The sequence below is a fragment of the Suncus etruscus genome, chromosome 16 (genome assembly GCF_024139225.1).
Source record: "Suncus etruscus isolate mSunEtr1 chromosome 16, mSunEtr1.pri.cur, whole genome shotgun sequence".
Classification (NCBI taxonomy): Eukaryota; Metazoa; Chordata; class Mammalia; order Eulipotyphla; family Soricidae; genus Suncus; species Suncus etruscus.
Window position 1 is genome coordinate 85405389 of NC_064863.1, and position 27690 is coordinate 85433078.

General features: G+C 57.1%; 1 protein-coding gene across 3 annotated transcripts; it reads right to left on the bottom strand.

Annotated features, from left to right (window-relative positions):
- Positions 1 to 25896, bottom strand: GAK (cyclin G associated kinase). 3 transcript variants are annotated; one of them, XM_049789696.1, is made up of 28 exons: positions 25738 to 25896; positions 23600 to 23661; positions 23258 to 23317; positions 22683 to 22797; positions 20970 to 21112; positions 18899 to 19024; positions 17191 to 17280; positions 15922 to 16057; positions 15703 to 15815; positions 15450 to 15522; positions 15048 to 15171; positions 14588 to 14637; positions 13932 to 14080; positions 13316 to 13438; positions 12797 to 12930; positions 11827 to 12021; positions 11321 to 11438; positions 11149 to 11228; positions 8574 to 8767; positions 7520 to 7666; positions 6992 to 7411; positions 6719 to 6880; positions 6461 to 6571; positions 6227 to 6343; positions 2194 to 2421; positions 1785 to 1933; positions 1275 to 1451; positions 1 to 888 (listed from the first exon to the last, which is right to left on the bottom strand). In XM_049789696.1, the coding sequence occupies exons 1-28, from the start codon at positions 25880 to 25882 to the stop codon at positions 787 to 789; spliced, it is 3843 nt and encodes a 1280-aa protein (XP_049645653.1). In that variant the 5' UTR covers positions 25883 to 25896; the 3' UTR covers positions 1 to 786. The 3 variants fall into 3 exon arrangements, with proteins under 3 accessions (XP_049645653.1, XP_049645654.1, XP_049645655.1); XM_049789697.1 differs by lacking the exon at positions 6719 to 6880; XM_049789698.1 differs by lacking the exons at positions 6461 to 6571; positions 6719 to 6880.
- Positions 25897 to 27690: the final 1794 nt, after the last annotated feature.

Sequence of the window (27690 nt, forward strand, 5' to 3'; positions counted from 1 at the left end):
TGCTACTGACAAGGCTTTATTGAAAAACATCGGGCCATCCCTGAGTCTAGAGGCTGATGACAGTCGGGTCCCAAGGCTGCAGGCTGTGTCCCAGGGAGAGCCACAAGTTCCTCCTACCAGCCTCCAAAAGTGGCTTCCACCAGGGACCGTGGGGACTGTGGCAAGGCGAGCAGCCACATCTCCCAGCACCAGGCTACAGAAAGGGCCTTCTGCTGCCAATTCCCTGAACAACAGAATCCAAAGACGTTGGGCCCTGTCCCTGTCTGACCATGCTGGACAGTCATCCAGTGTCCTGTGGTGCAGATGGCACGGCCTGGGCAGGGACAAGGCCCCGCCACAGGCTTCCAGGTGCTGATGAGTCCCACCAAGGGTTCTGGGTGCTGCATCTTCCGTCTGTCTGGCGTGGGCAGAGACGAGCATGATCAGAAAATAGTTTAATTCTGTAGACGACGAGGCTGATTAGACAGGGAGAGGCCAGGGCAGGTAGTGGGGGAGGGCAACGGGGCCACCATATCTACCCTGCAATGAACAAATCACAGTCGTGACAATGGCGGCAGGAGAGTGACCAACACTGTTCCTTCGGGGCAGGAGAGGGAGAGACATATCGAGGCTTTGGAATGTGTGCTCTTGTAGGCCTGGAATGCGACCTCTGGATCTGCCGCGGGCCTGCCCTCCGCACAGCCCCCCGGCCCCACTGCCAGGCAGGTGGACACAACCATCCGTCTGGCGACAGCCTCCTGCTCCGCACAGGGTCACACAAGGACACGCAGGTGTGACCAAGATGGCTCAGAACAGGGGTCGAGAGCCCTGGCTCTCAAACTCAGCCCAGGCATCGTTCAGCTCCATGAAGATCATCCGGGCATGCTGCTCAAAGGGCTGCCCGGTGGCCTGTGGAGAGGGGCTGGTCAATAAGAGTGCCTGCACCCCAGGGCTAAATCCTCCTTCCAGGGCTCTGCAGAGCCCGCGTCTCAATGACCCGAGACCCCAGTATGGCACTTCCACATCACCACCCAGTCAGGCCCCATCCCACGTCTCATTAAGTCCTGCCCACTGGACCAGAAACCCGACTCACTAGTCCTACTCACCCCACCCCATCAGGGACCCCGTCTCATTAGCCCATCCAATCAGCCCCTCACACACTTCACTAACTCTGTCCACCTCGCCCCAACTACTACTGGCCCCGCCCACTCAGCCAACCACACCCACTGCTCCATAGACCCTGCCCATACACAACCTACACCCCCCCCCCTTATCTGGCCAGGTCTTGCCCTCACCTTGTCGGGGTGTACCACCAGCACAGCTTTGCGGTACTGCTTTTTCACCTGCGCTGGCGTCACCAGGTCCGCCATACCCACCGGTGTCCAGCGGCTCTCACCCTCCCACAGGACCGTGTGCAATGTGGACAGCAGGGCCCGGATGTTCCTCTCCTTGCCCTCGGTCCAGTCCAGGAGCTGTGGGGAGGAGAGTGCTGCAGGACCCTGCCAGCCGCCAGCCGTGTGGGGAGGGGGGGCAGTGGCATCCCAAGGTCCATCAGCCCTGGCCGCTGAGCAGACGGACCAGATGGCCTCACAGCACTGTGGGGCCTGCAGGAGGGCCCTGGGGACAGAAGTCGGCTTCCACGGGGTCAAAACACTAGTGTGGCTGATGGCCATGGGCTTCATCGGGACCCAAGTGTCACAGAGAATAGCTCCAGATGAGTATCCTTGGGGCTGCCCTTACTCCCACTTCACACCTGGCCACCTCGAGGCCCAGCCCCTTGCCTTCGCTGAGGCCCGGGGTCGCACCTTCATCTTGAGTGGGTCCATATCTTTGGCTTGCTCCTGCTTCCGCATCTCAGCAATCGTCCTTGGTCCCTTCCTGTCAGCCTTGGAGGAGAAGCCCTGGTTGGACAACAAGTCTTCAAAATCGTTCTCAGACACTTTGGGCTTCTGAGCTGGAACCAAAAACGCCGAAGAGAAGGACTTGGCTTGAGCCTAGCCATGCACGGCAGGGGAGACCCTCCCTGGAAGCCAGGGCTATCCCCTCGCCTTCAGCTTCAACAGGAAGGCAAGCAGGTGTGGGCCACAGCAAGGTCCAAACACTGGCTTCTCCAACACAGAGGCCTCTGAAGCCCCCTCCCCGCCGATTGCTGCTGATGGGTGAGGCCTCCCTGGCCTGAGTTCCAGGTGGGACAGAGAGTGAGGAGGGGCTTACCAAAGCTAGGGGCACGGACCCCTCTCTCCTCTCGGCCCCCAATCACACTGAAACTAGCGGCATAGTTGGGTCTCGGTTGTGCACAGGCTTTGAGGGGTGGCTTCTCACGAGGGAGCCGGGGTGATGTCTGGGCTGGGGGCTGACTGGACTGCCAGGAACTGCCAGTCTTGGGAGCGGGGGTTATCTTGGGAATAAAGCCTCCAGGGCCAAGGCCAGCAGCAGAAGAGCCTGTGGGGAAGAGTGAAGCCAGTGAGGGGACCCTCACGGGGAAGAGGGGAGTGGGAGGACTCTTTGGGAAAGAGATAGGTGTGTAAGGAACCCTGTGGCATGGGGCTGTGAGGCCCCACAAGCCGAGATGACCAAGAGCAGTGTTCTGGGGGTGAAACCATCACCCACAAGGTGGCCTACACACCCGCCCACCCACTCAAGGGGAGGCAGGGTTCTGTGGGGGGGTATATGGGTCACACCAGCTGTGCTCAAGGGACCCTTTGTGGTGCTGGGAATCAAAGCGAAGTTGACAACTACCTTCACGTGTGTCCCGTCTTGTCCTCTCTAGAGGCCTCTGAGCTTTGACATTACGAGAAACTACAAATGTCCGTGGCTACCACACAACGCAGGTGTGCACTTACATACAGGTGAGTGTGCAAGGAGATATAAACGCCTGTTGTGACTGCACATCCATACAACTGAGTATGTGGATACACACATTGTGACACAGTGTGAGAATAGTCCGAGCCACTTCCTCACATGCACACTGATGTACACACATCAGGACATGCCTGTTCCTGTTCTCTGGCACCAACTATGTCCCGGAGTGGACGGGGCCATCAGGGGAACTGGCACTTGAGCCCTCTCAATCAGGCAGCCGTCCTGCCCTGCACCTGGACACACCAGAGTCAACCTTCTTCTGCCCTCAGGAGGACACCTCATTTGCAGGCCCTGGAGAAGAGCAACTGTTCCCTACAAGCACACTCAGGTTGCTGCTTGTTACCCCTCCCCCAGCTTCCAGTTTATCCCACATCTGGAAGGGGCTGCTGTTTGGAATAGGCAATAAGAGGGCTCGCTGATGGGAAGAGATAGGGCAGGGCAGCAAGATGGAGGGCATCCGTAGGAGGCTGCTTAAAAGGCTTAGCATAGAAGCCGTGTGGAGAAATACACATGGTAGTTAGGGCTCAGCAATAAAACTGGCTGAAACGTCATCTGACTGCTTGTGAATTTCTACGCTGTTATCCTCCACCTTCAGACCCAACAGCCCCAAGGCCGAGAGATAGCACAGTGGCAAGCAGCTGTCCCAGGACCAAAGGTGGTTGGTTCAAATCCCTGCGTCCCATATGGTCCCCGTGCCAGACCCAACGGCCAAGAGGCAACAGGCACTGGGTCGAGAAAGGCCTCACCCCAACACTAGGACTATATTGTGTTGTGCAATAAATGGTGGCCCATACGGGGACATAGAACCTGAGAACCTGAGAAGACCCAGTGATGCTGAGTGACTGTTGTGCTCTAACTCTGGTGAGTAATCTCGGCTTTCTTGTGCTGCAGTGAGAATGGAGAGTCCAAAATGCTGGATAACATGGCGCCTGATCTGAACATGGCAGAGACCCCATTAAGGCAGGAGAGCGGGCAGTGCAGCAGATAGAGCTGAAACCTTGGAGTACATCCCAGTTTCCTTGATGGCAGACTGGCAGCAGAGTGAAGACAAACAGCCTTCAACTCTGGCTCACATGACCTCAGCTGTTCTAAACTCCCAGCTGCGCAGAACAACACTGCGCATCACTCCGGCAAGAGCGGCCACAAGAGGCAGGCGGCCCCAGCCAGGGACAGCCCGTGGTACCATACCAGTCGCCCCAGCTCTTCTGCGTCTGGACAGCATCATGAAGAAAAAGAAAATGGAGTAGTAGATGGAGAACAGAAGCCCAGTAAGCCCCACTTAAGTGTTTCAAGTTAATGTCCTGACTCTATTTACATCACTCATTGTCTTGCTGGTTAAAATGTGTTTTATAGTTTTTCCTAGTGTATATTTCCCAATTGCTGTAATGTGTTATTGTGTATCTTATGTAGCAGACTATTTTCAAACTATTTTCTGCAGAAACGCTCTTGTAATTTTGTTTAGAGAGGTTTATGAGAAGGGACTAGGATGTTCTGGATTCTAGAACCTCTAGATTCTAGAATCTAGACGTTTATAATAATGGTTGGTGTAACCATACTAAGAATTTTATAAGTGTTTCTGCAGAAAAGTTCTGCTTAAATTTTGTGATATGGGGCCGGAGAGATAGCATGGAGGTAAGGCGTTTGCTTTTCAGTGGTTTGAATCCTGGCATCCCATTTGGTCCCTTGAGCCTGCCAGGAGTAACCCCTGAGCGTGCTGGGTGTGACCCAAAAAACAAAACGAAACAAAAATTTGTAATATGCATAAGATTTGGAAAAGGCTGATTGTTTTCTTCTTTTCTTTTTTTTTTTTTTTTTTTTTTTGGTTTTTGGGTCACACATGGCGGCGCTCAGAAGTCGCTCCTGACAGCCTTGGGGACCATTATGGGATGTCAGGATTCAAATCAGGGTCCCTCCTGCGTTGGCTGTGTGCAAGAGGATGATTGTTTTAAGAGGAATTGTGTACACTTTAAATTTTGTTGCTTTTGGTTATAGTAGAGTTCTCACCTTCGGTGGAGAACAGGAAATTAAAAGCTTTGTAACTCTCATTTTTTTTTTTTTAACAAAGAAGGTGGAATTGTTACCCCTCCCCCCAATTTCCTATTTATCACACCTGGATGGTCAGACCCACCCACATCTGGCTGCTGTCTAGGTTATCCTAGACCTGGCTGGGGCAGAAGAAAAGATGCAGCAAGGATGAATGGAGAGCACCTGAAGGAGGCTGCTTAAGAAAGCTCAGCTTAGAAGCCATGTGGAGAAATATACATGGCGGTTAGGGCCCAGTAATACAAATGGCTGTCTCCTGAAACTTCATCTGACTCCTTGTGACTTTCTACGCCATTATCCTGCGCCTTCAGACCTACTGGACCAGGGGTCTCAAACTCACAGCCCTCGGGCCATTTGCGGTCCTCCGTACAACATTTTGTGGCCCTGCTCTAGAGGAATCCTTTTTGTTTTGTTTTGTTTTAGTTGTTTGAGTCACACCCCCCAATGTTCAAGGCTTACTACTGACTGTGCACTCAAGGATCACCCCAACTTTTGCCTCCTGTGGCCCCCAGGTAAATTGAGTTTGAGAGCCCACTGGACGAAGGGGCTACAGGTGTTGTGCTGTGCCGAGAAAGGCCTCCTCCCCACCACTAGGACTCTGTATCTTATATTAATACAACAGCTTGGGCCCGGAGAGATAGCACAGCGGCGTTTGCCTTGCAAGCAGCCGATCCAGAACCACAGGTGGTTGGTTCGAATCCCGGTGTCCCATATGGTCCCCCGTACATGCCAGGAGCTATTTCTGAGTAGACAGCCAGGAGTAACTTACCCCTGAGCACCGACGGGTATGGCCCAAAACAAACAAACAAACAAACAAACAAACAAAAATACAACAGCTGCTGTAGGAAGGCTGTTATATCTATGCCATAAGTGGGTCCTGTCACTGTGGTTCTCTGTCCCCGGTGTGGGTCTGTCACACTGTTGCTTGGAAACATTCTTTGCAATGTCACCTGTCTTGGTCCTCACAGGGGCCTCTGGCCCTTGTACCAGAGTACAAAGTCCTCTTGGTGCTCAGGGCCAGGTTCCCTTTGGCCGTGGAGTGGAGGGTGTGGTGCTTCACAGTTCCCTCCTATATAAACTGCACTAGGAGCCAGGAATACACTGCAAGATGGCCCTGGCACAGAGCCGCCAAGGCATGGCCACTGGCTGTCTAAACCCAGCACAGTGGGCAAAGGGTCTGTTGTGTGTCTCAGGACACAGGAGGAAAAGAGGCCCACACAGCCAGTGCTCCTCACCATGCTACCAAGGGGGTCCCCCACCAGGAAGAGTCAGTCCAGATGGGATACGTGCATGGCCTCTCCCGAGGCCCCTCACCCACTCCCTATCTTGCCCCAGACCCTACCTGGGAGGCTGGAGCTCAGGTCACCGAGGTCTGCAAAGGGGTCCAGGCTCTGAGACTTGCTGTGGCTGTCCAGGGGTGCGGAGGGGCCTGGTGGGCCTCCAGGGGAGAAGGAGGAGCCTGGAAAGGGCAGAGCCTTCAGGCAGGGGCAGAATATGAGCATGGCCTCATCCCCACAAAGGTGGCAGCTGGCTGGGGGCCAGTGCTCAGAGCAGACAGGGGATACCCAGACTCTACCTTCTGTGGCCTGGGCAGGAGGTACGGCCTCAGCCCAGGCATCCCAAGCACCTAGCAGGTCTGGGTGGCTGGAAGAGGCCGTCATCTTGCCAGGCTCTGCAGGCAGCTCCCCTGGGGAGAGGGGACTTCACTGAGTGGCCCCTGGGATGCCCAGACGGAAGCTCCCACCCTATTGAGTGGTGACCCCAGGCCACTCTCCCATCCACCCAGGCCAAGCCAACACAAACAGAGCTGCCACAGGACCTGGACCCCACTTACCCAAATGTAATAAGTCGCTGGCAGCTGGGGGTGGGGCGCTGTGGGTGGACGGGAAGGATGAGGGAGCAGTACAGTCCCTACTCAGGAGCTCACTAAAAAGGCTGGCATGGGGGCAGGGCTGGGGGTCTGAGTCAGACGATAAGAGGGGGCCGAAGGGGTCAGCTGGGGGAGGAGAGAACAAAGGATGAGCAGGGCCCGTCTCGGCCTCACTCAGTCAGGGCAGTGACCCCATCCCAGAAAACTCATTCCAGGGCCTGTCCCAGCCCTACTCACTCAGGACAGTGGACCCTGGCTGCAGGCAACTCTGCGCATTCGGGGCAGGCGTGGGGCTGCCTAGGAGCAGGTCTGTGGCACTGTTGGGAGCAGAGGGACCACCCAGGAGGGAGTTGAGCAGGTCAGCATTGCTGGGGGTGGCCCCTTGGGTGGTCACTGGAGGGGCCAGCTCCGGCTCTGAGTGTAGGCCCAGGAGGTCGACGCTGTCCTCCTGTGGGACTGGCTCCAGAAGTGCATCTAGGCCAGTCCCGTCACCTGGCACGGCACTGTCCGCCACCCTGGCTAGGGTGCAGGGCACCTCCTCATCCGCCGTGTCCCTGCCCTCGCCTGATAGTTCGTCCTCGACCTGGCCCTCCGAGCTGGCAGGAGGGCTTTCTGTGGGGAAGTGGCTTTCTGCGCCCACCTCAGAGTCTTTCTCCTCTGAAAAGCAAGCAGCAGGCTCAGCAGGCATGTGTCTGGGAGGGGAGCAGTGCCCTGTGGAGGCACAGGGGGCAGGGCGTGGGGGGGGGGGGACCCGTCGGCACCCACCCTGCCAGTCCAGAGTGTGCAGGAAGTGGTTGGAATCAGTGCTGCTGCTGGGCAGAGAGGACGGCTCCGGGGGCTCAGTGTCAGGGGACGCTACCTCTGCCTCGTACCGTGCAGTGGAGCCTGGCTGCCGGGGGAGCTCCGGCTTCCCTGCAAAATACATGGACGGTCAGGCCCCTCAGGCCCGTCAGGTCCCAGGCTGGGAAGCAGAAAGGGCCATGAGAATGGGCAGAGTGGCAGAGGCCAGCACAGCACTGGGGCTCATGGGTGGGTACACGACCTGGCCATGGCAGACCCTCCAGGGACAGAGGCAAAGTGTAAAGTGACTCAATTTGTCTAGATCTCAGGACCACACCTGCCTCTACACTAGGCTCTGGGCTAATGGGGCTTGGGAGGCCATGCAGTACCTTATCAAATGGGGGAATATAGTTGCACACGTACTCAACCCTTGGACCTACTTTTCCAGCATAAAAGTCACCAAAAACATTTCTCTTTTGGGGATGTACGGGTTTGGGCCATACACACTCAGTGTTGCTCAAAGGTCACTCCTAATAACGTTGAGGATCAAAATGGGGTCAGCTATGTACAAGGCAAGAGCCTTAACCCTGGACCGGCCCGGTGGCGCTAGAGGAAAGGTGTCTGCCTTGCCTGCGCTAGCCTCAACAGATCGCGGTTCGATCCCCCGGCGTCCCATATGGTCCCCCCAAGCCAGGAGCGACTTCTGAGCACATAGCCAGGAGTAACCCCTGAGCGTCACCGGGTGTGGCCCAAAAGCCAAAAAAAAAAAAAAATAAATAAATAAATCAAAGAGCCTTAACCCTTTTGGGTCCTCTCAAAGAAATGAAATGTGAGATGAGGACCAATATGAAGATAAGCAAACACAGCAGGAAGGGGTACCACTGAGCCCAGCAGAAAACCCCAGCAAATGCCAGGCTCCTCTCCCAACCTGGAGGGACTTGTCCAGAGCAGCCATGTTGTTGGCCCATGTGAGCCTGACTCTTGTACTCTGGCCATCAGAAACCGGGGCAGCAGGCATTTATTTCTTGGAGGTGCTCACCAAACTTGGTAAGAATGTCCTGCTGCTCCTCCCGACTGGAAAATAGGATTTTGGGGTTCAGGCCCCTCATGCTGGTACTCTCCCAAGGCGGGGCCTCCTGGCTGGGCTGATCCCGGGGCTGCACCTCCACCTCCAGGCTCACTTGGAACAGATCTGGGTATTTCTCCTGGATGTCACAGGCGTCCAGGTCGTACCTGCGAGGATGGGGACTCAACAGGACTGTGCACCCCACCCTTTGCTGCCCACAAGGCCCTGGAGCAGCTCCGTAGTGCGATTCTGGTTCAGTCCCCATGGGCCCTGCACATTAGGCACGTCAGCAGAGATATCCCTGGGGGTGATAAGGTCCCTGTGGGGGGGGAGGTAAGACTGGTCTCTGGGTGCTGCCACTGCCCTCCCTGCAGTGCCCAGTTAACTATCCTTGTCCTCAGTGTCCCACAATGTTCCCCGACACTAGGTCACACCACCTGTGGATAGACACGAGGAGGAGGACAGGAACGCAAAGGCAGCAGGTGCTGATGTTCAGACATAGGTCCTTGGGTCCAGTGAGGCCAGAGAAAGTGGCACAGCTGTCCCTCCAGCTCTGTCACACCATCCCATGCTATGGACGGCAACTGTCCCTCTGCTCTGCCCAAGGCCACCTAGGTCAAGTGCGGACACAACGTGGAGTGGCCAGCCTGCGCACACCCGCTCTTAAGGCTTGGCTCCAGGCACCTATGGTGTTCATCCTGTCTCTCTCGCTGGTCCTCAGGACAGCCAATGCTGGGCCTGACCACTCCCAGCTCAGTGAGGGCACAATGGGGGGTCTGTGAGCCTAGGGCACCTCCAGGAGAGGCCTGGTGGCCGTGCAATGGGGACCCCAAATATCAGGCCCTACTGAGGGGATGAGGAAAAGCACCACTGCCCTTGACTGAGACATGGCTCCTCCCTGGACCATGGTTGTGGTGCTCAGTGGGTAGAGAGCATGCATCTTCACAAGCTGCCGGCCTAGCAGCTCTGGAGAAATGCCCACGTGCTCCAAGTGACACATGTATGAGCTCTGGTATATTCGTGTTTATTCTAGGGACACAGGTACATGCTCTGGGTATAATCATGTATGCTCAGGGAATAGCCCGGTGCTCCAGCGACACATGGATATGCTCTAGGTATACTCGTGTTCTGGGGATACTTGTGCGATGCCCTGGAGGAGGCCTCTGCCCAACATTTAGGCTTCGTGGGTTCTGCCATGGTGTCCTCATGCTCCCTGGGCCCCATCCTGGCTGGCTCAGGCCTGCAATTCCCCCTACCCGCCAGTGGCACTGAATGATCTCACGGCATTGCCCTGTAGCCAGGCAGGCAGCACCCATGGCCAGAAAATGCTCACCAGGCACCACCATCTTTCTACTCAGAAACCTGTTTGACTGAAGAACGTGAAGCGGATCTATTTTTCCCTCACTTAGCTTTGGTTTGGCGTCTGAGCGACGCAGTAGCAATCAGGGGCTAATGCTGATGGCAGAGGGATGGGGACACCCAGGCTGCAGACTGCTTCTCCGGCACTGATTTGTTTCTGCAGAGGCTGAAGGAAGAAGCCTCTCCTGCTCAGCACACAAACCCAAGCCATCTCCAGTGAGTCTCGTTGTGTACATGCAGAAGGGTGGGACACAAGGGGGCAGGGGTCTGTGCCTAGAAGTGGGACTGGCAACTGTGTGTATCTGTCAGGCCTCTTGACTCATTTCCTGACCTCGACTTTCCTTGAGCACAGGCTACCGCTGCACACATGAGGGCTCAAGGCACTAGCTTCCAGATGCTTCCTGAATGTGGCAGTGGAAGCAGCAGCAAGTCCCTATGCCTACATTCAATCCACTGACTGCTGAGAGTGGGAAAGCTGATGAGGCTGGAAGGCCGAAAGCAGGAAGGCTGCTGGCCTTAGCCAAGCCATGGCTCCCTCTGCTCATGAAGATAGCCACAGTCCAGGACGTTAGCCAAGGGCTGGAATCCACCCAGACCCACCCTTAATTAGGCACCTTCCCCTAAGTTACACATATCCTGCTGCAAATAAAGCCTCTCCCAGCAGTTCCCGAAAGACTGACTTTAGCCCACCCACATAGGAGCCGCTTTGCACACGTCACCCGCAGGTGCCATCGCTTACGTGTTACCCCACATACATGTCCACCCGCCCAGGAGCCGCTTCACATATCACCCACACGTAGCACCTGCACAGGAGCCATCCACATAGGAGTCAACAGCACCGCAGCCCATACACGTCACCACATACAAGCCACCCGCACATTACCCAGTCACCACCTGCACGTGTCGTCCGCACACAAGACACCCATGCCACCTGTACGAGCCGCCCAGAAAAGCCATCTGCACACGGCTCTGCACATGTGCCCACCATGTGCCACTCCATCGTGTCACCTGTGCATCTGCCTAGAGAGGCCCATCAGCAAGGCATGAGCTGCTCCAAATACGGGGTCCACACCAGGCACAGGTAGAGAGACCCAAAGGATAGCTGGGTCCAAGGCACAGGGCCTAGTACCACAAGCTTGCTGGGACGCCCCCACAACTTGCCCACAAGTGAAGCACTACGGCGACATACTTGGCAAACTTCACGGTTGTTGCGTTCCGAGGCACAAATCCTGTGTGGAACTGGATCTGGAACATCTTCATGGACGCCATCTGTGGGGAGGGCAAAGGCGGCCATGTTGAGGTGAGGTCACATGGGCAGGCAGCCCAGGACGTGGTCGCATGGGACGGGGACCAAGACTCACCTTGGCTTGCAGCCTCCCACCCAGTGTGGAGCGCGCGTGGTAGATAACCAGGAGCACATCCCCTTGCACGGTCACACCCAGGGGAATGACCGCTCTGCCATCCTCGATCTTAAAATCCCTACACAGCGGGGCCAGAGACACAGGACGGTGAGTACAGCCTTCCCTTAAACACGGGTAAACTGGGTTCAATCCCTCGCACCATAAAGGATCCCTCAAGCCTAGTCAGTGACCCGAGAGTGTGTGTCCATGTTTGTGGTCCAACTCCTCCCTCCCTGCCCTGTGCCTAACAAAATAAGATACAAATCCCTGCACTAGAAAAAGCCCCTTGGACCTGTCACCGGGCCCCTGCTGGCAGCACAGCCAAGTGCTTTCGGGTCTCAGGGTTCTCGGCAAATGACAGTTGAGCTTTATGGATAGCTCCTGTGGCACACGGGGGAGCAAGCCCCACGCCCCAGTCAGCTGAAATCTCCTGTGGAAAGGCAATCAGGGTCTCCCCCACCACTCACCGCATCTTGTCGTATTCCTGGGACGTGGTGGTGACGCGCTCGCCCCCCACGTAGGCTTCACAGAAGGGCCTGCAGCCACTGCGCTGCTTGCTGAAGAGCGGCACAGGCGTCATGACCACAGCCCGCACCAGGAGGGGCTTGCGGTGGGGGGTGATGGGCTCCTCTGCCACCATGTCACACATGTACTCAATGTACCTGATGGTAGGGCCAGAAACATCACCTTTATGCACCTTCCTGCCTGTTGACATCTACATGTCCTGTCCACATTAGCAGCAGCACACCTTGTCTTTGGGTCCAATGTATGTCTGCACTGTGGGGGGCCTGTATGCCTTAAGAGCTGTGAAGGCTCAAAACACTTGCTGCCAACGTCCACATGGACCAGGTGATTCAGGACCAGTAAGTTTCGAGACTTGACTCTCCCAGGCCAGCGAGCAGCAGTTCGGAAGCACAGGACACTCGCTTCCTCCTGGTGTGTCCGAGTGCTCCCACGCGTGCACAAGTTCTGCTACTCTCTCCCTGCACGCACGTGTTGTTACCCTCCCCACATGCACACACGTTCGGCTGCTCTCTCCCCACAGGTGCACGTGTTCTCACCCTATCTATGCATGTGTTCTGCTCTCTCCCTATGTGTGCAATCATGTTCTGCTCTCTCCCAGCCTGTACACAGCCTAAACTCCCCATCCTCCTAGTAATGCTCCCTGGTCTGCGACGCCTGTCGCGGTACCCTCAGCACTGTCTCTTATGGCTCCTGCCAGGCCTGCTGACAGCTGGGAGGTGAGCTGTGTTGTAGCTAAGCCAGGGGAGAACCACTGTGAAGCTCGTTAATGTGCAGTGCTGCACCTCAGCCCTCCAGGGAAGGGAAGGATGGGCTGGGCATGGCAGAGGCCCAGTTGCAGGGATGGACCCCGGAACAGCACAGAGGGGAGCATCCACAATCTAGGGGTCCCGCCACATCTCCAAGTAGACACACCGTTTGTGCGATGGCCAGATGCCTGGTGGGCAGCGCTTCATGCTGAACATGTACACAGCAGCCTCAGCAGTGCTGAAGAGGCGGCAGAAGCAGAGGAAGGAGCAGACGGCCACGGCGGAGGCAGCTCTCCCATCCTAGGGCACACACTGGGCTAGCATGCCACTCGAGGCCAAGACACCTCTTGGAGATGCCTCCCACCCACAGCCAGCCCCAGTCCCACTGTGGCCCCACCCACAGGGCTGCTACCTTCCCTGGGCCCTGCCTGGCCCCCACACACCAGGCCAGCCACTGCAGAGGCCCAGAGGGCAGGCAGCTTAGCTCCGTGCAGGGCCGCCAAGACCCTGGCCCAAACTAGGATGTTCATTCCCACAGGAGGCCAGGGGTTCTGGAGGCAGCTCCCCAAGGCAGGCCGCTGAGCAGTCAGTCTCAGGGTGACAGGCAACCGAATGAGCAGATGCGACCAGGTGTGACAGGCAGCCCACTGAGCAGTCGCAGCCACGGGGCGACAGGCCTACTCACCACACAGTGCACCACGCAGATGTTCTTAGGGTCCTGCCGCAGCCACACATGCATCTCCTTGCAGATGCTGTACAGACTGTGCAGGTGTGGGGCCCGACGGGCGGCCCAACCACACTCAGACACCTGTGGGGATGGGACGCTGCTAGCCTGGGCTGCAGGAAGGCCATCTAGTGCTCCCCACCCATCCCAGCAAAGGGCAAGGAACAGCCTTTCACGAGCGTGGCCAGAGTGGGCGGTGGGGGCGGTGACAGACACCCGATGCCAACAGAGCAAATATGGCAGCTGCTTGTCTCAGGTCTCATCTGGGCATCCCACAGTCTGTCAGCTGGGCAGTTCCTTCCCAAGCCCTGGACCACAGCCCTGTGTGTACACTAGACAGGGGCACAGCCCTCCTAAGGCAGCTTCTTGGGCATCCAATAGTCCCCAGATGCAGGTCCTTCCAGTGTTTAGACTTTAGTATCTCGTGGGCATGTTTTGAGGGGCCACACCCAGTGGAGCTTACGGGCCACTAGCTGCAGTGCTAGACCACTCTGCACAGCTCAGGTGTCCATTGGCCCAGATAGATGGTCTGGAGATACCCAAGGACAGCATATGGTGGTGCCGTCCATGCACGCACCCGATTATGGAACTTGGTGGGCCGGTACGTCCTGGATGACAGGTTGAAGACCTTGTAGTGGCCAGCATGCTTGGAGTCCAGGAACAGGCGCACATCTTCAATGTGGTTCTTGATGGCCGACTCCATGCCTTCAGCTGGGAAGGACATCACTGGAAGGGGACAGTCTGTCAGCTGGGCAGTTCCTTCCCAGGCCCTGGACCACAGCCCTGTGTGTGCACTAGACAGGGGCATAGCCCTCCCAAGGCAGCTTCTTGGGCATCCAATAGTCCCCAGATACAGGTCCTTCCAGTGTTTAGACTTTAATATCTCGTGGGCATGTTTTGAGGGGCCACACCCAGTGGAGCTTATAGGCCACTAGCTACAGTGCTTCTGGGACCACATGGAGTGGGTGTGGTCCCACACAAGCCCTTTGAGCCACCCTGGCACCTCCAGTCTTTGAAGCACCCCTGGTTCATCACCTATATCTTTTTTTTTCCTGACGGAGCAAAAGGCATTACTTACTCCCCTTGCCAATTCTTATTCCAGAAGGCTCCAGAATGGGGGATGGGCCTGTGTGTGGGCGAGGAGACCCCAGAAGAGCCACACAGCTGCCAGCACCACCGCAGCAGGGGCACATGCAGGACAAAAAATATGAGGGGCACACACTTCCTACCTACCTGCAATCCTGGAGGTGATGTAAGAGAGGTCCAGGTCTCCCTTTGCATAACTGCAATAAACAGGAGCCCCAGTCACCCATAAAACCTTGACCTCGGATCACAAGGCTGGAACATCCAAGCTCATGTTCGCATACACCTCCGAACTCACACCACGTGTATACACACACACACACACACACACACACACATACATACATGTACACGCGCCTGTCTAAATATAAGGGCTGGACCCAAGAGGAGGCTTGGCAGGGCACATGTGTGCAGGCAGTGTGTATAGGCCTGCCCCAGGCCCTCCTCTACAGCTGCAGAAACACAAGATCTGTGCTAGCTTCTGCTGTAGAGCCTGGACCTCAGGCTGCCCGGCCCAAGTGATGCCAGGAGTACTTATTCCCACGGTGGTCAGCCCCATCTTGATTCCTGTCAGCGTGGGACCCAGGGGCTGCCAGGAGGCACCACTCACTTGGCCATGGACTGGATGACCTTGGAGGAGGTGTCCTTGATGTTGGTGAAGAGGCGCTCCGTCCCGCCACGCAGGATGTCCAGGAGGCCGCCGTACGGCTGCTCATACTCAGCCACAACCAGGCCTGCAGGTAGTCCAGGCTTCAGGTGCTGCTACCCCACACTTGGTGAGATGCCCACATGGTTTCCAGTGCCCTGCCCACCTGGCCCAGAAGTCTTGCGTGTGGCCACCATTCTGTCCCTGTCTGTGGGACGTTTTCTGGGCACAACCCATCAGCCCTGTGGTCCAGTGGCAGTAAGTTGAGGGGACAGGTGGTCCTCAGCAGCAGGACCAGCTCTCAAACACCACCTATACCCTATTTCCCCATCACCATGCCCCGCTAGGAGATGGCTAGAGACTTACCACCACTGCAGCCACTGCCAGGGGGACCCCCAGGAGAAGCCGCATTCCCAAAGCCTCCGTTCTGTTCCAGGAGCTGTGGTGAGAAACACAGTTAGCAGGCTGGGTGGGCAGAGCACAGCCAGGGAGCCCAATGGCACCCCACTCCCCCTTGGCAGACTTCCAAGCCTCTGCTTCGAGTATGCACCCCACGTTAGCCCCACTTGCCTACATCAAGGAAACGAGTCTCTCGTCAATTGCCCAGAATCCTGCCTACCTCGGTGACTGGGGCTCTGGGGTTCACATCCCGGGCAGCAGCCATGTCCTGTAACTGGTTCACCAGCTCCGTGATGGACAGCCGCTCCTCGGGGTTGATTTGCAGCATGGCACCTGCAGCGAGGCAGTCAGATCATCCCTACTCTGCCGTGGCCACAGAAGGCCCAGACCCAAAAGCAATAGAGAGACGTCCGTGTTGCTGCCCCATGCCCTGACTCACGGATGAGGCTGTGGAACATGGTGTAACGAGTGTCATCGGCGGGGATAGAGTACTTTCCATTCACGATGCGCAGCCGTGCCCCGTCCTCGAAAGGATGCTGCCCGAAACACAGCAGGTACAGGATGCACCCCAGGGCCTGTGGGGAGTGGGGGGAGGGGGAACAGGTGAGGCGTAAGGCTTGGGGTCAGGTCAGGCATGGTCTAGGGAGGGACAGGAATTAGTGCTGTGCCGCATGAGGTCAAGGCCAAAGGCCAGCACAAGCTCCCCATTGCACCTTTCTTTGGCGCATGAACTTATTGAGTCCCAGCAGCAAACAGGCTCCAACCAAGCCATCCTAACCAGAGAACGGAAATTCTAGGTGCTAGTCCTAGGCCGTTGCCTGCATCTTTGCACATACGTGTGCTCGCGCATGCGCCTGCAGGACTGATAGGCTTTGGCTGCAAATGGCAGGAGGACAGGAAGAGAGACCCCATTACCCACATAGGCAATAGCCCAGGGACAACAGTGACGGGCAGCCATTGAAACAGAAGGCCAGGGGCCGGGCGGTGGCACTAAAGGTAAGGTGCCTGCCTTTCCTGCGTTAGCCTTGGACGGACCGCGGTTCGATCCTCCGGTGTCCCATATGGTCCCCCAAGCCAGGAGCAACTTCTGAGCACATAGCCAGGAGTAACCCCTGAGCGTTACCGGGTGTGGCCCAAAAACCAAAAAAAAAAAAAAAAAAAAAGAAAAAAAAAAAAAGAAACAGAAGGCCAAGACCAAAGATTCACTCAGAAGAGTGCGCCTGTACATGTATGAGAACGTGCATATGTGCTAGTGTGCACATGTAAGCAGACATCTTTTTGAGTGCACATGTACAGGGGTACCTACAGGCATGGGAGTGTCCCTTTGTGTGTGTGCAAGTGTTGGGACAAGGTGAGGTACAGTGTGTGAGAACACACATTGCAGTCACCTCCCAGCAGTGAGGGTGTGCATCTCTGATACATTTCAATCGGTCCCAGTAGCCCATGGAGGTGTGGGGCAGCCCTGCCCCTCGTGCTGCCTATGGCCGAGCTGGCATCAAGCCCGGGCCACCGGGATAGTCAGTGTCTGCTGTGTGGCACATCCTACTTAGGGAACACCATCAAAGAGCCCAGATGTAGCCGGAGCCAATTCCCTTCTGCGTGAGAGGGCTTCTGAAGCATGAGAAAATGAGGAAGAGGAGCTGCATGGGAGGCAGGCCCTGACACGGTCAGCCTGCCAGGCCAGAGAGAATGCCAGGCGCCACCTTACCCAGATATCCTGCTTCTCGCAGATGGGGAAGTTAGAGTACAGGTCCATCATCTCAGGTGTCCTGTACATGGGCGTTGTGTTCCTGGTGATCTGGGCAAAAGAAGACCAACAAGAGTCTATGTACCCAGTTGCAGGGTCTGCAGCACCTCCACATGCCTGTTACCCTGTTGTGACTCTGGGCGGGGTCACACATCTGCTTGGGGGACATCCATCTGTCTACTCCCTTGTCTCGAGTGGAAGCTGCTCCCAGCTAGCAGAGTGAGCAGAAAACTGCTCAATGGAGCATCCTGAGTTCTGGAAGTCAGAGTTGCTGCCTCTAAGGCTGAACAAGTAACCTGATTTTGTGTCCAAGCTCAAGATAGGTATGACATACCTGTTCTACCTCTGACCCCCCTAGAGCTGTGAGCACTGTGGCAGGACCACAAAAATGACTGTCAGAACAAACCACTCCCGTGAACCCAGAAATTCGAAACTAGGTACAGATGTAAGCCTGCAAACTTACAGCTGCCATGAGGTCGGACAACCCTGGGGGAGGCAAATGGGACAGACTGCTGTCCAGTTGTGTTTACACCTGTCGGGACCAACCCAACTGTCATGACGAGAAGTGAGAAACAAGTGTACAAGATGGAAGGAGAATGTGTGAGATGGGAGGAGTGTGTGTGAGACAGGAGTGAGAAGTAGTGTGAGAAACGGGAATAAGGAATGTGTGAGGCAGGAGAAGCATTGGAGAAAGTGAGGTATGGGTGTGAGAGATAGAAGATGTGAGGGTAAGGCAGGAGGAATGATGTGGGGTTGGGGATGGGATAAGCACCTTGCTCCTCTCAGGAAAGCAGGAAGAGTGGGTGGGTGCGTTCTGGAGGAAGGAAGACCAGGCCTGAGGTGGATGCTCTGCACTTTTGGGCCAATTTGCTACAGAGCTAAGGTGTCCATGACAGAAATAAACACAAAGAGACCTGATGGCTCAAACCAGAGGCCAGCCCAGAGGACAGAAGCCAGGTAAGATTGGCCAGTTCTAGAGTCTGGACTAGGAGGCTGAGGATAATGCCCAGTTGTTGTGGGCTTTATGGGCAGGAGGGACTCAGAGCCACAAACAGATGGACAAGACTAAGGGTGATCCAGGACATGGCACAGAGAGCCATGGTAGGAGTGCAGGCCCAGGAGCATATAGACGTGGGCCTGGCCCAGCACTTGGAACACAGTGTGGCTGCTGCAGTCAGACAAGCCCCACCCACCACGTGTCAGCTGGAGCCATTGGGTGGGCTCATCCATACCTACAGCACCCCACCAGGCCACTGTCCCCCACAACAGGCTGGCACGGCAGCAGGATGCCTGTCTGTTTCTACTGCCTCCCCTACATGATGCTATGGGACCATGTCTGCGAGGGCCTCCCTGCAAGCACAGGGTCTGGGCAGGGGAGCCCAGGAGCCACGGCTCCGCCTGAGCTCCTGGCACCAATGTGGCAAGGAGGGCCCTCCCAAGACTTCCAAAAAGCCTGCCCGGAGTGTGGATGCTCAGAGACTCCTAAGCCACCATTAATGCTATGAATTCAACGAGTGCCTTCTCCACATTACAGAGCCCCTAGGGAGCCACAGAGCACTGGGTAGTGGAGTAGAGCTGGACGAGCCTCAAATGACATGTTCAGGGAGAGGCAAACTGGATGCAACTCAGCCTGGGCCTGCCCTTGGATGCCCACCAGCCCTGGACTCACCTCCTCTTCTACCAGGGCCCGCTTCTGGGCGCTCCAGCTGTAGTCTGGGTAGTGGCACACGGTGGTAGCACTACCAAAATCACAGAGCTTGATAGTCCCTTGGTTGCTGAGCAGGAGGTTTTCAATCTGCAGGAAAGAGTGCTGTGAGGGGCCAGCAAGTGCTTGTGGATGAGAGGTGTCCCCAGGGCTGAGGGCCAGACAGGAGCTAGCCCATGTACACAGCCCTGAGGGACATCAAGTCTTCAAGCTGAGACCACCCTCACTCCGGAGAACCTGAAAGGCAGTGGGAAGTTACTGCCTGGGGCCATCAGAGGCAGCTGAAAGGCAGTGGATAGAGGCCTTCTGTGGGGCCAGTCTAACCGGCCATGCTCGCGCAACCAGAGCCAACAAGGAAGTAGAGCCTTTCTGGCTTCTCTGAAGCCCGGGGGTATGTCTATGATGCCAGCAAAAACACTGGACATTTTGCAAATACTCAGGCCAAGACAAGGAGCTCCAACAAGGACAGAGATGGAGCCACATGGCAGAGAGGGCCCTGGCCCCAGAGCCATGGCTGTGCTGAGCTCTGCTCAGAGTCACCAGGCACTCCCAGTCAGGTCTCTGGCCAGCACACTAAGATGGGGTGTAGAAAAACAGGCACAGCAGCCACTTTTTGGTCCCGAGGGCTGACTGCCGGGAGGGACCCAGCTGGGCTCAGAGGTGCCCCGTGAGCAGACACAGAAGCCCGTGGAGATGGCAGCCCCATCCCATTGGGAGCAAAGTCAGAGTGGGCATCTCCGACAGGGAAGCATTGCCTGTGGGACAGAGGCTAGGTATACAGCAAGCCCACCTCACCCACCAAACCTAAAGTGGGGACAGTGGAAGAAGGGCTGTGTGCAGGACAGGGTTCAGGTGGTACAGAGGGCTCAGGTCAGCAGAGCAAGGCCACTATGGCCCCTGAGGTGCAGGCCATAGGCAGCAATGTCCCTGGAGGTTCAGGGACACAAGGGAAGAAGAAAGTCCATGTGGGGCATTTCTAGACACAGCCAAGGTCATTCAGCACACAGGTCATGCTCCAGGGGATTGTCTGCCGTCATCTGTCCAAACCTCATGAGCACGCTGGCCGCCCCAGACTGGTGGCTCCACCCACGCAACACTAACACGACTGCTACGAAGTCACCCACAGAGACCTCAGGATGGGCTCCTGCAGGTGAGCCCAGCCACCCACCCCAGCCCAGCAAGAGACCACATTCAAGGGACCACATGCTCAGATCCCAGCAAGACCTGTTCACAGCCACGTCACCTGTGGGAGACAGTAGAGCAGGCAGCAAAATTCTGCAAGCCAAAGGCTGCTGAGGCACCAGTAGATGCTGGTCCCTCCAAATATCTCATCCAGAGTTGAGTGGGAGAGATGGGTTGGGGTGGGAGGGGGAAAGGAGGGGAAAGTGTTCTCCAAGATCTGCTCCACCTCTGTAAGGGACAGGGCTGCAACTCAGGGCTTCAGGGTTCACCGAGAGCTTGAGACCCAAGTTGGGTACCTATCAAAAGCTCTAAGAACAGGGGTTGGACCAATAATGCACCAGGTAAGGTGCTTGACTGCCTTGCACATGGCTGACCTGGGTCCCCTGAGCTCAGAGTACAGAGCACAGAGTCAGGAGTAACCCCTGAGCACTACTGGGTATAACCCAAAACCAAACCAAAACAAAAGAAAACCGGTAACAGCACCAGCGTCAGTAAGAGATGCCAAGATAGGAAAGAGAGGCTGATGTGGGAGGCAGCTGAGCTTTGGGTTTCTCAGGAAAACAGGACAGACACCCCAGGCCATGAGGCAGAACAAGCCAACCACCAGAAATTCTCAAAAAGTGGCTGCAAGCCAGGAGACCGTGCAGAACTGGGTAGTACCCAGAGTTGGGCTTGGGGAGCCATAGCTGTACCCCCCAACCCAGTCTGACATGGTCCCTGAGAGCTGCTGCAAGTGAACCAGACTCAGACACAATAAGAAAGAAGAGACAGAGAGACAGCCTGAGGGGGCCAAGGCCCCTGGGCTGGAAGGAGAGGCTGGGAGGTAAGGTGGGGGTAGGGGGTAGAGTACTACCTTCAGGTCCCGGTGGATGATGGGGGGCTTCTGCTTGTGCATGTGCAGCACGGCCCGGCATGTCTGGTAGAAGATCTTCAGGACGGTATCACATGACAGTGGGCCTTTGACCTCCACCTTCTTGAGAAACTCCACCAGCTGCCCTGAAGCAGACACGGCCATCACGGTGCGCACACCGGAGGACAGAGCCATGCCAGGGAGAGACCAAGCCCAGGTGCTGTCTCTCAGCAAAGATGCTGTGGAGACACTCACTTCTGGGAAGCCCAGAGCAGTACCCAGAGCCACATGGAGCCCAAGGGGTGGGGAGCAGCAGGGCACAGCAGAAAGTTAGGGCACAATGTGGGGTAAGAACAGACATGTTACGCACACAAGGGGACAAAACACATGTATTAGAGTACAAGGAGCGATGGAATACACATTAGAGTTCCTGCAGGGATGGGACACACATGGAGAGATGGAACATGTGTGTTAGATAGAGCACATGTGGGGATGAAACCCATTAGAGCACACAGGGACCGAACATGTTAGTACATGAAGACAGAACACACATGTCAGAACACATGTGGAGATGGACCCCATACTAGAGCACACACAGGGACAGAACACGTTAGAGCACACTCAGGGACCAAACAAACATGTTAGAGTACATGCTGAAACAAAGCACCACAGGGACAGGCATAGAGCTAAGTGAGGCTGTGTACAAGGCCAGCAGGGTCCCACCCACCCACTCCTCCTGCCTGCCCATCTCCAGGCCAAATGTCATTTGGAAAAACTACCCTGCCCAGAGGCACTCAGCAAGGCCACCTCCCTGGGTTGTTACTTGAGTCTCCCCACAACACAGCCCATTCTGGACCCTCTCCCAGGCTACGTGTATGGGATGGAGCAGATACCAGCTCAGTGGCCACTGGACACTGGTAGGGGTCCCAGCAGTCACAGGATCTGGCAAGTGACATGCTCCATCGCAGTGCTGCCGCCCACCCACACCCACCCAGGCCTGGATCTGAGGCACTGCCCCTGCTCTGACCCTCCCCACAACTGGGGCAAATGCAATCCTCGACTCACAACTCCCAGGTCTGGGACAAACTTAAGCCATGATGTGACCCTATGGAGGGTGGGCTGTAGCTCATGCCATGGCCATGGCGTGACCATCTTTAGAGTTGACATGGAGAGAGGGTCCCCCAGTTTCTGTACCCCATATATGTTCTGGCTCACCCCTCCACTCAGCAGGGATCCCAGGTAGCCCCTCACTGGCTCCTGGGGCATGCACTCTATTTCTGACCAGGAACAGTCTGTGGGGGCCCCTCCGTACAGCACAGAGGACTGTCACACATTAGCTCCCAGCATGGGGCCTCAGCCAGGTCTTGGCCAGGCCTGTGGGACGGGGCCTCTGGGGTCAGGCCACAGCTGGCCGGTGTGCAGACCCTGAGGTCCTAAGCAAACTGGCATCTCCCAACCAACAGCACTTCCCACAGGCTGGCCAGACCTGCACCAGCAGTGGAAGGGAGGTGGGTGCACTCCAGGCCACTCTTCCTTGAGGGGGAGGTGGGGCGCACACACACCTCCCTGGATCCACAGAGGGAAGAAAAGTAAGAGAGGAGAAGAGGGAAGAGGGAGAAGAGAAGGGAGAGGAAGAAAAGAGGAAGAGGGGGAGAAAGGAGGGGGAGGAGGGAGAGAGAAAGTTGAGGAGAGGAGGAGGGAAAGGAAGGAAAGTACCTTTGCAGAGTTCCGTGAGCAGCAGGAACTCAGCCTGCCCTGTGTCTGACTCCTCCTTCCCGATGGAGGCCGCTGAGCAGAACTGCACGATGTTGGGGTGACCCGAGAGCTTTTTCTGCAGGTGCCTTGTTAAAGGACAACGTGCACATCTGCACATTTAGACACGGGCACAGGTGACCACACCCGCAGGGCAATAGACCCGGCATTGTGGCCACCACCTTGTAGCCCAAACACAATAGAGCCAGGGCCATATCCTGGCAGGACAGCAAGCACACATGTGGCCTGCAGAGACCGTGAGGAGAGAGAGTCCAAAGACTAAGCCAGCCAGTACCCATTGAACTTAGACAACCAGAGAGCACCGTGAACAGAACCTCGAGAGAGAGAACAGGGTCGGCTGGTGGTCAGAGGCAAGACCCTACGCATCAGGGAGGCATGAGGGTGCAGAGACCATCGAGGGCAGCCCTATGGGGGGAAGGCAGGAGAAGTGGCACAAGGGACCCTCACAGCCACAAGGAACCACCCTAGGGTATCCGCCACCTCACGGCCCTTCAAAGTGCCAATACCATGAAGGATACCATGAAGCAGACTTCCTGGATGATGGCTCTGTTCTTTTCCTCCTCATTGGAGAGCAGCCTCTGGTGGAGGATAGGGGAGTTCAGACAGCGATGGGGGACAAACAGGGTCAGGCAGAGGACAAAGGGTTCAGACAGGGGTTGGGGACACAGGGACACAGGACAGATGCAGATGTGAGATGTGGAAGGGGTCCGAGGATGCCTCAACACCACAACGACAGGCAGGTGCTTCAAAGAGCAGGCCTTCATTCCAGGACAGAGACAAGCCCAGAGCATCCCCGCTCAGAGGCATGTCCAGAGCCCAACAGGGGCCCCGGCCAGAGATAGCTGCAGGGAAACTCTTACCTTCAGTGCATACTCTCTGCCACTGCTCAGGTCCTGAGCTTCGTACACAAAGGCAAAGCCACCTGGAAGGAGAGAAGCAGTAGTGATAGGGCCATTTGGACTCCATCACATGGGCGTCGAAGCACTAGCTGCCTTGGCTCGCCAGCCCCCGATGCTGCGCTCCACATGGCCGGTTGAACCCTTCACCAAACTCTGGCCCTTTGGGAAAGAGTTGTCCTAAGTAGCCTCTGGGCCTCCTGAGCACCCCTTGGGAGCCCAAACAAGACATCTTCACTTCAGCTATAACATGGCCAAGCAAGCACATGCCCTGTGTGGGAAGATCTGGGTCTGATCTCTAGAGCCTAAGTGAACCAGAAGCTTCTTCCCCACAGAATGTGGCCCTGACTATGGCATCACATGTGCTTGCTTGTTCCAAGACAGGGACAGAGAGCAGAGATGAGCATACGCAGGCCCAGCAGTAGGGGTTTCAAGATGGGGCTGTCCTGAGCCCACATCTCCCTGCCACGTCCATGCTGACTACTGAGAGGTCAAGAGAAGCTGGGGGTGGAGGGCAGTGAGATAGCGTGGAGGTAAGGCATTTGCCTTCCATGCAGAAGAACGGTGGTTCGAATCCCGGCATCCCATATGGTCCCCCGAGCCTGCCAGGAGCGATTTCTGAGCGTAGAGCCAGGAGTAAGCCCTGAGAGCTGCCGAGTGTGACCCAAAACCCAAAAAAAAAAAAAAAGAGGGCCTGGGGACAACATGGGGCACTACCCGATTTACGCAGTCAGTCTCCAAGTTCCATCTTTGGCAGAGGGACCCACAACAGGAAACAGGAAACAGACAAGAGGCATGCCAGAGGGACACACACAAACACACACACACTCACACGCGCACACACGCACACACACCTCATGACTTGGGTGCCCTAGCTGCTGAGCTGCCTGTAGGTACCCCAATGCCTCCAGTGTGGACAGGTCACCAAGAACTCACACCTCCTGCCTGTGTGGTAGACACTACGTGCAAACAAACAGCCCCAAGCCACAGCACCGGCTACAAAGCAGGAGGGGAAATGTCAGGATGTTCCAAAGTCGCTGCTCAGCCACATGTGGACAGAGAAAAGTGGTACCACAGTGAGAGTACGGGGGATACAGGCAGAAGAAGGAGCCTGCATGGATTCAGGGTAGACACTCAGAGCAAGGGAGGACCTACAATATCTAGCAGGGCCCCACCTGCAGGCAGCTAGTCCACTAAGTTCACTTTTCCTCATGCCCCACTCACAGGCAGACAGCCACAGCCAGGCTTATGACATTGGCCCATGAGGGTGCACGACACAGCCAGGCTCACCAAACCACTGCCCAAGGCTACAGAAGCATGGCTGGGCTCACGGCACTGCCCCACAAAGGTACGCGGGCACAGCCAGGTTCATGGTATCACACTACAAGGGTCTGTGGGCATGGCAGGCTCAAGGACAACAGGGAGTGCCATAACAGAGCCACACAGAAGCCCCTCCCCAGTCCAGAATGGAGCAGCAAGGGAGCAAGCAGCAAGGACAACAGCCTCTCACAAGGGGAAGATAAAGGACATGGAGTGGAGGCTCTGTCCAGGGGTCCCACACAGATTTCAATTTCTCCTCGCATCCACCCTAAAGACTGGTCGAGGTCCCTGACTACAGCCAGCCCAAGATTCCCCCAGCCCCACTCAGGCAGAGTTGAGCGTGCCAAGAAGGGGAAGAGTGGGGAAAGGAAGCACCCAGGGAGAGGGATGCTGATGCTGAGAGAGGTGTCCAGGAAGCAGGACAGAGTAGGAGCCAGACAGATCCGTGGCCTAGAGTGTCCTTACCAAGTAGGCCCAACCTGCACAGCCCGGTGGACCGGGAGGGGAGGAAAGTGAGATGTGGGAGGGAGTTGGCCAGAGAGAAGTGCCCAGGCCGACTGTGAGCCCCATTCAGCTGGGCAGAGCCCACGTCCCTCCTCTGCACAGGGCCTGCGAGGACGGGTGCCCTGGGAGATGCCCAGCGACTGGCCAAGGCCGCTGCTCTGCCCAGTGTGCCGGGCACACCCAGGGGAAGGCCAGGACGCCCTCCCCCGGCAGGAGGCCACAGGCTCAGGGGCCGGAGGGGCAGCCCAGCCCGCCTGTGCCTCGCTCCCGGGCCTCACCCTCGGCCAGGACCCGCCGCACCCGCAGCCGCAGCTCGCCCAGCTCCACCGTCTGGCCCACGAAGTCGGTGTGGTCGCGGCCGGCGGCGCCGCCCAGGGAGCCGGGGCCCGCCAGGAAGTCGAGGGCGGACTGCAGCAGCGACATGGCGGCGCGGCCCGGTGCGGGTCCAGCGGCGGCTCCAGCTGCGGCGGCTCCAGCTGCGTGCGGGCCGCTCCGCAACCGCCGGCCCCGAGCCGAGCCGCAGCGTCTTCCGCCCCGACCCGACGCTGACGTCGCGTCGCGCCGCCCCGCTTCCGCCTGCGCCTGCGCCGACACTGACGCGCTTCCGCGTTGCCTTCGCAGGCCCCAGCCGGAGCCAGAGCCGGAGCCAGAGCCCGGCGCAGCCTGCAGCCCAGGAGGCCCCAGGTGACAGGTGACAGCTCGCCCCTCGCCCCTCGGCCCGGCTCTCGCCTCCCCTGGCCACAGAAGGGTGAGGCCGCCCCCACGACACAACCATAGGTGGCCAGGGCTGCCCTCTGCTCTGCGGCCCAGCTCCTGATGGCTCTGGGCTTGCCCCCCAAGCTGGACACAGAACCCCATGTCCTCAGACCACCCATCACCGATCTCCTCCAGGAAGGCCCCCTGGCCAGCGTGTCCTTCATCCTCCCAGACCCATCCTCAGTGCTGAGCTGAGAGTGTCTCCTGATGGCTCTGGGCTTGCCCCCCAAGCTGGACACAGAACCCCATGTCCTCAGACCACCCATCACCGATCTCCTCCAGGAAGGCCCCCTGGCCAGCGTGTCCTTCATCCTCCCAGACCCATCCTCAGTGCTGACCTGAGACTGTCTCCTGATCGCTCTGGGCTTGCCCCCCAAGCTGGACACAGAACCCCATGTCCTCAGACCACCCATCACCGATCTCCTCCAGGAAGGCCCCCTGGCCAGCGTGTCCTTCATCCTCCCAGACCCATCCTCAGTGCTGAGCTGAGAGTGTCTCCAGATGGCTCTGGGCTTGCCCCCCAAGCTGGACACAGAACCCCATGTCCTCAGACCACCCATCACCGATCTCCTCCAGGAAGGCCCCCTGGCCAGCGTGTCCTTCATCCTCCCAGACCCATCCTCAGTGCTGACCTGAGAGTGTCTCCTGATCGCTCTGGGCTTGCCCCCCAAGCTGGACACAGAACCCCATGTCCTCAGACCACCCATCACCGATCTCCTCCAGGAAGGCCCCCTGGCCAGCATGTCCTTCATCCTCCCAGACCCATCCTCAGTGCTGAGCTGAGACTGTCTCCTGATCGCTCTGGGCTTGCCCCCCAAGCTGGACACAGAACCCCATGTCCTCAGACCACCCATCACCGATCTCCTCCAGGAAGGCCCCCTGGCCAGCGTGTCCTTCATCCTCCCAGACCCATCCTCAGTGCTGACCTGAGAGTGTCTGTCTGCCCCACATCCCTGTCCACATGACAGCCCCTAGCTGCACAAGACCAGGAGGGGCCAACACAAAGTCCAGGATGGGACGGAGATGTCCTGCGGCCCAGATGTCTGGAGTGGTCCGGAGATTTTTTTTTTTTTTTTTTGGTTTTTGGGCCACACCCAGCAGTGCTCAGGGGTTACTCCTGGCTGTCTGCTCAGAAATAGCTCCTGGCAGGCACGGGGGACCATATGGGACATCGGGATTCGAACCTACCACCTTTGGTCCTAGATTGGCTGCTTGCAAGGCAAACGCCGCTGTGCTATCTCTCCGTGGTCCGGAGATTTTACTGTGACCTGTATGTCTAGAATAGCCCAGAGATTTTTCTGTGGGGTCTGCACTGGCTAAGGTGTCTGGGAGGCTCTCAGAGACTCTCTGTGGCCTAGCTTATCTGCAGGGGCACAGAGACTTATCTAGCCGGGTGTTGGCAGGCCCCCACCAATTGTTAGGAATCCCATTTCTGGTCATAGACCCTGGCAAGCACAGAATGTTTCAGCACAAAA

Excerpts from the sequence above, each read along its gene's own strand:
- GAK (XM_049789696.1), bottom strand. The coding sequence starts at position 25,882 with ATGTCGCTGCTGCAGTCCGCCCTCGACTTCCTGGCGGGCCCCGGCTCC. Across the intron at positions 13,439-13,931 it reads CCACCAAGTTCCATAATCGG|GTGTCTGAGTGTGGTTGGGC; the intron begins GTGCGTGCATGG and ends CCATCCCCACAG. Across the intron at positions 2,422-6,226 it reads CCTGAGCTCCAGCCTCCCAG|GCTCTTCTGCTGCTGGCCTT; the intron begins GTAGGGTCTGGG and ends TCTTCCCCACAG.